The sequence below is a fragment of the Neolamprologus multifasciatus genome, chromosome 7, assembly GCF_963576455.1.
Source record: "Neolamprologus multifasciatus chromosome 7, fNeoMul1.2, whole genome shotgun sequence".
Classification (NCBI taxonomy): Eukaryota; Metazoa; Chordata; class Actinopteri; order Cichliformes; family Cichlidae; genus Neolamprologus; species Neolamprologus multifasciatus.
Window position 1 is genome coordinate 53,176,896 of NC_140445.1, and position 10,050 is coordinate 53,186,945.

General features: G+C 41.5%; 2 protein-coding genes across 3 annotated transcripts; one reads left to right on the forward strand and one right to left on the reverse strand.

Annotated features, from left to right (window-relative positions):
• Positions 1 to 56: 56 nt before the first annotated feature.
• best1 (bestrophin 1) lies at positions 57 to 5,221 on the forward strand. Its single transcript, XM_085166356.1, has 10 exons — positions 57 to 514; positions 656 to 943; positions 1,776 to 1,870; positions 1,951 to 2,184; positions 2,395 to 2,549; positions 2,632 to 2,709; positions 2,963 to 3,115; positions 3,464 to 3,544; positions 3,631 to 3,782; positions 3,869 to 5,221. The coding sequence occupies exons 2-10, from the start codon at positions 792 to 794 to the stop codon at positions 4,932 to 4,934; spliced, it is 2,166 nt and encodes a 721-aa protein (XP_085022482.1). The 5' UTR covers positions 57 to 514; positions 656 to 791; the 3' UTR covers positions 4,935 to 5,221.
• Positions 5,222 to 5,278: 57 nt separating this feature from the next.
• fth1b (ferritin, heavy polypeptide 1b) lies at positions 5,279 to 8,911 on the reverse strand. 2 transcript variants are annotated; one of them, XM_085166408.1, is made up of 6 exons: positions 8,788 to 8,903; positions 8,166 to 8,337; positions 7,640 to 7,743; positions 7,372 to 7,518; positions 7,019 to 7,144; positions 5,279 to 6,925 (listed from the first exon to the last, which is right to left on the reverse strand). In XM_085166408.1, exons 3-6 carry the CDS (start codon positions 7,739 to 7,741, stop codon positions 6,767 to 6,769), a joined length of 534 nt encoding a protein of 177 aa, XP_085022534.1. In that variant the 5' UTR covers positions 7,742 to 7,743; positions 8,166 to 8,337; positions 8,788 to 8,903; the 3' UTR covers positions 5,279 to 6,766. The 2 variants fall into 2 exon arrangements, with proteins under 2 accessions (XP_085022534.1, XP_085022533.1); XM_085166407.1 differs by lacking the exon at positions 8,166 to 8,337 and having other exon boundaries at positions 8,788 to 8,911.
• Between the last annotated feature and the right edge of the window lie 1,139 nt (positions 8,912 to 10,050).

The window sequence follows — 10,050 nt, forward strand, 5'->3', positions numbered from 1 at the left end:
AGCTGTATGCATTTTTTCCAGCAGAGGGGGGTCACACACATTCTCACCTGACCAGGAGTTTGCCATGATGAAATCCTGCTACAAATGGGGGAAAAAACAGCAAAGGTGACCTGACATTGAAACACTAGAACACTAGCTCAGAGGTGTGTACCTAATGCACACCTCTGAGATGTAGAAAAAGTGTTAAATTACAAAAAGTCGAAGTGGGCTGAGATTTGGTTCACAGAGTCATATTTCTAATCTAAACCCACACACTCAGCATTTATCCTTGTAACCAGCCTATTTGTGGCAGTGTGGGTTCTCTGCTGCCCTCAGATTTGCTCAGATTAACAGGAGCTGGCCTCACAATGCAGCTTTGTTGGAGAAACAGATTAACACATCAAGTGACCGGAGGTGTAGGAGGCCCTCGCTCGCTTTTTCTTTCCTGCTCTGCTTTCTCCAACATTATCCCTGGACGCTGCCACCGCACATCTTAAACTGCAGAGAGCATGATGGCCATTTTTGTTTTCTTTAAGTAAGTCTGCGCATATCACCTCTCTCACAACCTTGAAATCCGAATCACATCACATTTCAAGGTGTCTTTTACCAATCAGATTAAATGAGGACCACAAATCAACCCATCTGAGCTGCTTGGTTTAACTCTCTGTCCTTTCAGATCTGTCACCACACTGGTCTTAAGGGGCTGATCGCCGAACCTGAGCTCAGACGAAGCACGGAGGACAACACCACGCTGGTTTCCTTCATGTCAGGCCACAGTCAGCCAGCACGTTGGCCAACAAGCAGCAGCAGCGATGACAGTGACGTACTCCCGCCGAGTTGCTGATGCGGGTTTGGGGACCTTTTTTCACCTTCTCCTGCGATGGAAGGGCAGCATCTACAAACTGCTCTACAGGGAGCTTATCATCTTCACTCTGCTCTACTACTTCTTCAGTGTTGTTTACAGGTAGGAAACTCACATTACAGCAGCACAAGTTTTGCTCTCATAATGACATTTTTCTGTTTTTAAGAGAGAGTTAACTGTTTTGGTCCCAAAACTGGGAATTATGAGTCATCTTTTAGGCCTCAGTTGGATTAGGAACATAATTAACTTTAAATGTAATTTTACTTTAAAGCTTCAACAGTATTGGTAATAAGTAAAATCAGTTTCTGTAATGGTTTATGGCTCTTTAAACAAAGTGATATTTGTATTGCTAAAATATGATTGAATATGATGAATATGAAAAATATTGTAAAGCACATTATTATTATTAACTTACATTCCTGAACAAAGAGTTTAGATTTAGTGGTCAGATATTATGCTTGACTTCTCAGAAAGATCCAGTGTGCCAGCTCAAATTTGCATATAAAACCATGAATCATATATTGCCCCAGTAAACACAGTTTTTAGTTTTAAAGAAGTTTTTGACATGTTTTTTGTGTGTGTTTTCTTGTTTTTATCACAGATGGTGTAATAAATGTATTCGTCACTGTACGTGCTTTCCTCTCCCTTTTATTATGCCATTCAGTGTTATCTACAAAAATGAAAATTCACAAACATCTCAAAAGTTCATTCTTATTATGAGTAGATGGTTGCGTGTCTGTTTATGAGTAGCACCCTGCTACATAACGGCATCTGTGACCCCTTTTACAGCTCTTAAAATAGCTTTCAGTGTTCTGCGAGATGTATTTCACAAGGCAGGTATTAACAAAAGTAACAACCCTTCTGACTTTGGCAAGTAAAAGAGTCACTTTGCTGTTTTAACAGAGGTCAGTGCTTTTGATATTTCCCTCACCAGGTTTGTGTTAAACGATGATCAGAAGAGGCTGTTTGAAAAGTTGTCGATATACTGCGATCGCTACGCAGAGCTCATCCCTGTGTCATTTGTGTTGGGTGAGTTGTGGCTCACTAACCCTAACCCTTTTAAGTCAGGAGGGCATCACTGAAAGTTTCACTTCATTTATCTTAACCAGGTTTCTATGTGACTTTGGTCGTGTCCCGTTGGTGGGGACAGTTTGAGAATGTACCCTGGCCAGACCGTTTGGCAGCATTAGTCGGAGGTCACGTTCGAGGAGCTGACGAAACCTCCCGGCTGACCCGCAGGACACTTATGAGGTACGCCAACCTCTCCGGTGTGCTCATCTACCGCTCCGTCAGCACAGCAGTCTACAAGAGGTTTCCAACCATGGAGCATTTGGTGCAGGCAGGTGCGTCGTTTGCTGTTATTAGTCTTGCCTCTTTAAAACATAGCATGCTGTGCAGAAGCTGCACAGCATTCAGACCCAATGTCTTCTTCTCATGTGGCTGAACTGATGAGAAGATTATGAGGCAAGCTCTGGCTGTTCACCAGGACTATGCGTGCAGGAACACGCACCTTTTGGCTGCTTTCATCTACACGTTGTGTTTTTCCATCTCAGGTTTGATGACATCAGAAGAGCTTAGGCACTTGGAGGATTTGCCCTCCCCTCATAATAAGTTCTGGGTGCCCTGCATGTGGTTTGTCAGCCTGGCTCTGAGAGCACGGACTGAGGGTCGCATCAACAACGACGTGGCGCTCACTGCTCTCCTCACTGTAGGTGCCCGTGTGCAAACCAAAGCCTCACAGCCTGCAAATATTTTCTGGTTTTGCATGACTTTTACTGTTTTCTGTTTAGGAGTTGAATAGCTTACGGGCGAAGTGTATGAAGCTGTACGGCTATGACTGGATCAGCCTGCCTCTTGTCTATACTCAGGTTTTTGTTTATATTGCAATCAGCACTGAAACCAAAAAGTAGCCGATAGCAGTAATATTAGGTACTAAAAATATAATGGTTTTCTTGCAATAATCATCATATGCCTTAAATCGTTAACCCTCCCTAATCCAGATGCATTTGATCGGCAATAAAAGCCATACCTCAAGATAAACTGTTTCTCTAGGATGGTGTAAAACAATCCTAATTAAAGGCATTAATCAGTTAATGCTCTGACTTTTTTTTTTTTAATTAGGTGGCAACAGTTGCAGTCTACAGCTTCTTCCTAGCGTGTCTGATCGGTCGTCAGTTCTTGGATCCAAATCAGGGATACCCTGGTCATGAAATGGATTTCTACCTCCCTATTTTTACCCTGCTGCAGTTTTTCTTCTATGTTGGATGGCTGAAGGTGAGGGACTACTGATTGATCGTGTCTGTGGTTCTTAAAGTTGAGGCCTGCAGCCACAAAAAGAAAGGAATTCACTACTGGACAGTTCCTCCCATTGAGCACTAAAGATGTGCAGAACAAGACTTGGAAAACATTTTTCTTTAATTGAACAGATGAAACATCCCCAACTTTGACAAAAACAGCTGGTCAACAAATGAAATAACCACTTGTGTTGAAAAAATAAATATAAACAAGAACTAAAAAGGAGCATTACTAACATCTGAACTCTGGATTATGCTGATTGCTGACTTTGACTTGTTAATTTGTCCACTGAGTTTCATTGAGGTAGTGTGTTTGTTTTGGTCTCAGGTGGCTGAACAACTCATAAATCCATTTGGTGAAGATGATGATGACTTTGAAACCAACTGGCTTGTGGACCGCAATTTGCAGGTGTGAATCTAAACCAAACTATTTGCTAACTGATCCTAGACAGCGAGTGTATTGTTTGAGTCAATGTGGTTTTCACTGTGTCCCAGGTCTCATTGTTATCTGTGGATGAGATGTACGATAGCCTGCCTCTGGTTGAGAGGGATATGTACTGGAATGAGTCTGAACCTCAGCCACCCTACACTACTGCCAGCGCTGAACACCGCAAACCCTCCTTCATGGGCTCAGCGCTGGATATCAGGTTTAATTATTTTTTTTCTGTCTTTCTTTTTCGTTCTTCTTAATAAACCTGCTGAACATATGGCAAACCTTCTGTTTGGTCTTCAGTGTTCCAAAGGAGGAGATGGAGTTCCAGTCCAATCTGGAGCAGATCAAAGAAAATGAGGAAGCCAACTACTCCACTCCTCTGCTTGGAGGACTTGGTCGTCTTCTCGGTGTCCACTCCCCAAACTTCCCTCGCTCCTCCCGGGTGTCACTTCTCCGCCGTCGCCCTGGAGCTCCACTAAGCCGCTTTCCCCTTTACTTGCACACAGAGGCACCTTTGACTCAAGGTCAAGCCTGCCAGGAGGGAGATCCTGACTACGCCTTTTCCACCACACCCTTGTACGAAAGACCAGGTTTCTATAGCTGCCCACAAACCCCAATTCACTGCATTCCTCCTGCGGTGCCCCGTCCTCGACCTGCTAGGAGAACCCAAAATGACTTGGATCACAGCTGCAGTTCTCTAGCCCCTCCAACTGTGGGCTCCCAGATGCTGCCTCCCGACACCCCTAACCACATCCCCCCTCCACCATCCTCTGCTTTCCCCTGGCTGAGTGAGGATGGGGATATGCAGAGTGCACCTACCTTCTCCTTCCCCGACCCTCCACCTGAACTCTGCCCGATATCTAAACTCAGACTGGGACATGGCCTGCTATCTCGCCGCCCTCCCCCTCCTCGCCTCACCCTGGACACCGTACCATCTGCTGACATTCAGCCTGGACCAGCAAGTGCCCGGGCTGCGGGAGGCGGAGGAGAAAGAGTGTTCTCGTTCACTCAGCCCTCTCGCACAACGGCAGCAAATCCCGGTAATCCCAACAGCAGCTCTAGCAGCATTAATGTAACAAGCACCAACAGCGCAGGCACAACGGGAAGTCTTTGCAACGGCACAGGTCACGGTAATTTTAGTAACCATGGGAACTTCAGCTGCAACATGAGGGCAAGCAACGGGGGCACCAACGGTGGGTTGAGCAATAACATGAACACAGTTTCCACTTCAGCGCCATCGCAGCAAGAAACCAATCAGCAAAACTCGCCCAACGATTCAGGAATCTCACTCGCCGAAGGAGACCTGCTGGGCGTTCTGGTGGATGGTGGGGTGAAAAAGGCAGCAGGAGGGAGGGAGCAGGACTAAGAAAAGAAGGTGTGACTCACTGTTTTTTTTAAGCACATGTGCCAAATATCTCACAAAAACAGGCACAGGACTGTATCAGCTGGAGCCACTAAAAATTATTTACTTTCCAATGAACTCTCACAGAAGAATTAACCTACTTGTAATATTTTTTTAAAAAAGGACCTTATGAGATTTGACCCTCAGTGCGTTATGGAAAAATACTTTCCAGTTTCATCAGTGGCAGCCAAAATGTGTATATTCTTCATCTGTGGTAGTCTTTGCATCAGTGTCTTTATTAATAAATATTATATATTCTTCTTTTTTTTGACACTATTAAAGTTTTTTTTCCAAATAAAATGAAAAACTTTAATTTATTTGTACATTACAACTTTATTGTTTTATTTTACAAGCATACTGAATCTACAATTTGACTTTACATCTGCAGAACGAAGCAATCAGTCCAAATAAAATACAATGAGAAAACATTTTCACAGGTCTCACTGCTTATGCATGTTAATGTTTATTTAACTGTCAAAAATCAAACAAGCTGAAAGATTTTATCAGACATTAAAAAAATGACAAAAATGCACAAAGTTATTCATAATTATGGATGTCTGCTCCACATGGACCTGGCATGTTAAAAATTGTGTATATTTGAGAGAGAGTTCACAGCTAAGAATACAATTCCCTATCAGTGTTCTGTTTCAAGTATGCTTCCTTCAGGATTTGATAGATGGGCAAACGGCTTTTTCCACCATTAAAGTGCATTTAGCTGCAATTTCAGCCTTGTGAGCTATCTCATCGCACTGATCTACATCATGCTCTTGAGGTGGCTCGTCTGTTTAAGTCAGACGTAGTGGCAGTGGAGTTTCATTGATTGGACAAAGCCAAAGGCGTCTCACAGTGAGATACAGAGCTCAGTTTTCAGAGAACTAGAGTTGTGCTAGTAACCAAAGGTTTCTTAAAATAAAGACAAATGGAAAACAACAGACACACACACACACAAGCTATAAAATAATAAATATAATTCAATTAACCAGTGTTTTAGTATTGTTACATATTGTAACAAGAATATATTGGTGTGGACTATAAACATGGTTCTTGGCTTTTATGTGTGGATGGTGGTTAAACTAAGAGAAATATTCTGTGAAAAAAAGAAAAAGAATAAAATAACTGAATAGGCCAGAAAAACCTTATTGCGAATAATACCGTGGTAGCTTTATCAATACACAGAAGCCTGGGGCTTCAGCTGGACAAAAGACCTCAGCCTGAGTGTGTCATTTTTGGGAGGTGTAGCTTAATGCCAACATGGTGCCACACTACCTGAAGAGGAGCTTGAAAAGCCAAAAAATGCACCAAGATGGTTGGACTTAAGTGCTAAATAAGAGGTAATGAAGTGATGACACACATGGTAGGTCCAACTCTGTCCAAACTGCCTTTACCCTACTTTACAGTCACAAAATTTTAAACACCCCTGGTATAACAGATAATAAACCAGAATTTCTCTTTGCTTTTTAAATTCTCAAACAAAAAAGGTTGATTAACAATTTTTCAATGCATGTAATTTAAATTATTACAGCCTAAAACGTTTCAGTGTCACGGTCCAATCTTCCTAAACCTGACATATAAGGAAACCTGAATGCATAACTAGCATGATTTAAAGGCCTGCTTAGTCTTTATTTTTACACACTGCACGTAGTGTGAGGTGAGGGTTACACAACTCCAGTCTGCGCTACAGCCTCTGCTAACAGCCAATGAACACAAATAAAGCAGCATTCTTTTATAACATATGCAGTATGTACTGTATTTGTCAGGCATGCAGCAGAATTACCCGTGATCACCAGTGCCTCAATTTAACTGCCCTCTTCAGCCATGGTGTGTTTGTCAAAGAGGTATTCAGCCATGCCGCTCTGAGGGGCTCCCATCCGGCGTAGGTTTGAGGTCCAGTCGGCGAGTTGTTTGATGGATTTTACCTGCTCATCCAGAAAATGTGTTTCTATGAAGTCGCACATCTGTGGGGGACGGAAAAAGACAATATGCTGCATCTTACTAGATAGTCATATCCGAACAGCGGAGACTGTACATCCTCCACGCCTGCTTCTTACATGAGGGTCGTTGTGTTCAGTGGCCATTTTCTGCAGGTCCAGCAGGGATTGGTTTACATTTTTCTCCAGCTGCAGGGCACACTCCAAGGCCTCCACGCCACTCCCCCACTCATCTCTATCAGGTTTCTAACGCATTAATATTTCAAGAAGATTCAGCACCAATCAGATTCATGTAAAATTATTCATATTAAAGCAACCTGAAGCACTGCAGTCCATCCTTTTTTATAATTAAAAAAATGTAAAGCCTTGATGAATAAAAAGACTGTTTTGTTTTTTGTTTTTTAATATAAAAAGACATGAATTTGTTTTTGTTTTGTTTTTTTTAACTCATTAGTGAAAATATCCTTACATACCCTGATGTCTTGCAGAAAAATTTTGCCTCCCCGCTTGTTCTGGAAGGTCATCAGCTTCTCTGCATGCACAACCTCTTCTTTGGACTGATTGTGAAAAAACTTTGCAAAATTTGGCAAGCATTTATCATCCCTTTCAAAATAGTATGCCTAAAAGTCAGGAGAGTAAACAAAAATAAACAAACAAAAAGATTAAAACACTTTTTTTAATGCCTTTGAAATAACACAGGGCTGTGATACATGACACCACTGACTCAGAAACATTTCTTACCATAGAGAGATAAACATAAGAGGCATACAGCTCCAGGTTTATCTGTCTATTAATGGCAGCCTCGCAGTCATGGTGGAAGTTTTGACGGATCTGAGAAGTCATTTCTGGAAAGATCATAACAATAACTAAATGCTGATCAAATGTAAGGCTGTTCATAACTGGAGAAGCAGATTATTCAGGCAGTTAATTGCAGTATGTTGCATTTTAAAACAGTATCTAGCCACCATTACTGAGACACTGTACTGAGTTTGCCTGCATCAAACTAAACACATCTACATTTAAAACATCTGAAAAATGTCCCTACATATAAATAATCGAGTGAACACTACAGTCATCTGTATTCACATTAATCCAGACAAATGACCTTGGGACTAAAAAAGGCAAACACCATATTTAGAGCAGCTGTTGGTCAAAGTTAATAGTAAAGTAGCAGACAACTTCTGTCTTAAATTTGCACCTAGTTAATACAGAATCCGTGTTTCGTGACACTGAACTTGTGATAAGACGAGACACAAACATTGTTTACCTGCTCACGCAAAGAAACCACAGCGTTCAAGCCTGCAGCTACTGCAAATAACGGGCTACCACCCGCGTTGTTTTATTTGTTGTTCCTGTTGGCCGTGGTGTACCTCTGCATTACGGTAAGTGCTGCTTTTAACATAAAAGCTGCCTCTCGGTGTCTCCCGCACAATAACAGTCTGGTGTTGAATTGAAATATTAAAACGTTTAATCGATCTCGTTACACGCACGTCACTAAGTTTGAAGGGAGTATATTTCAATTCCCCAGAAGCGCTTTTATCGTTAAGTTATTTCTTACACTACCGTAATGCTTAGTATAAATACATCAAAAACAACGCTGGTTGCTTACGTGACCCAAGCGGAGGCTGGCTTAACAGCTACGAGAAACGTTAGGTTATGGCAGTGGTATGAATAAGATCAACTTGGTGGCTAAATTATATCAAAATTTAAGCTTCGTGCACCTTGCAGGCATCGAAGCCCACGCTAACTGAACAACAGTTGCGTTGCCAAATATATTCAGCGCAGCTAATCGCTGCTAGCAACCAAATCTCAGTCAGCTCATCTCACAAACAACAGGACAGGTTGTACATTTAAACCCAGCTGCGGAGGAAGCGGTTATATAAACCAACCTTCTTCGACGATTTCACACGTTTCTCTAAACGTATCGCTGATAGTTGCGCTTGCTTGCGACGTTAAATTTCCTACTAAGGACTTAACTCGCCGTTTTCCCAACGCGCAAACGCACTTACGTGACTGCAACGCTGTTGACGTTAGCCGTTAAAGGTGCGGAATGGACACGTTAAAATCAAAAGCTTTTGTGGCTATGTGGACAGCACACAAACCAGTGTGCCAGCGGCTGCATTAGTCTGAAATAATGTTTAATCATTGTGCATTGTTTTTTTTAATGTTTAAATTAAAGACTGACACATTCCCCAAAAAATAAACACTGAAGATTCAAACTATGAAAATATTCATAACAAAAACAAGTAGATCTTGTAGATCTTGGCACCTGTCTTGTCTTTCATGCATTGCGTATTCCGTAGACCAAAGGTAAAACACACTACAATGGAAACTGGTACATTTAATGCCGCCTTTTAATTTCGATTTCTTTTATTATGCTGTCTGACAGTAGAGATGTCAGTCTAATTTTACAGAATCTCCCCGCTCTCTCAGGATAAAAACATTTACAGTTCATTCTTGTTATGTTAATATAAGAAAAAGAAATGCAATTGCAACAGGTCGTCTGTTTTTTCTACGAGATAAAGAAAATTGCTGCTGTAGTAAATAAATGAAATCTGTCAGCATGACTCTTTAGGCTTAAATTCTAAGAAATAAAGATTTAAAAGCATTCAAGCTTATAGCTACTGTTCTTTATCAGGACAAAAAGTCCAAAATGCAGGCATTCCTTTACATTTACCAAAGCTGTCCAGTGGGTCCAATACTGGGCTCAAGACCTCATGTTTGACACCCATTTTAGGGATCCGTAAACCCAAATTAAGAGCATCTGAACTTTATAATAATAAATACAGAGAATTCTCAGTTGTAGCCTGAAACTAAACCAAATTAAAAACCCAGATTTTAACCCAATTACAAAGTCTATAACTGAGAGGCTGCATGTGTGATCTAGATCAATGTAACTTAAGTCAAGCTAAACCTTACTTTAGTGAAATAGACGCACCAAATTTAAAAATTTACCCCAGCCGTGGTGCCAAAACCATTCAGTAGCTGTTCGGGAACACACAGCAGACTTCTTAGCAGAGGATTTCCCTGAGCTTTAAAACTTTCAACACCGTGCTGCATTTTGAACTAAAAGTCATGACTGTGAGCTGCTGAGTGACAAAATCCTTTTACAGCACATACCTTTAATAGAGCAGGTTTGACATACCAGCGTG

Coding starts and splice junctions, on each gene's coding strand:
- best1 (XM_085166356.1), top strand. CDS start 792: ATGACAGTGACGTACTCCCGCCGAGTTGCTGATGCGGGTTTGGGGACC. Junction 944..1,775: donor TTCTTCAGTGTTGTTTACAG/GTAGGAAACTCA, acceptor TTCCCTCACCAG/GTTTGTGTTAAACGATGATC. Junction 3,783..3,868: donor GGCTCAGCGCTGGATATCAG/GTTTAATTATTT, acceptor TTTGGTCTTCAG/TGTTCCAAAGGAGGAGATGG.
- fth1b (XM_085166407.1), bottom strand. CDS start 7,741: ATGACTTCTCAGATCCGTCAAAACTTCCACCATGACTGCGAGGCTGCC. Junction 7,519..7,639: donor CTTATGTTTATCTCTCTATG/GTAAGAAATGTT, acceptor CCTGACTTTTAG/GCATACTATTTTGAAAGGGA. Junction 7,145..7,371: donor TTTTTCTGCAAGACATCAGG/GTATGTAAGGAT, acceptor TTAATGCGTTAG/AAACCTGATAGAGATGAGTG.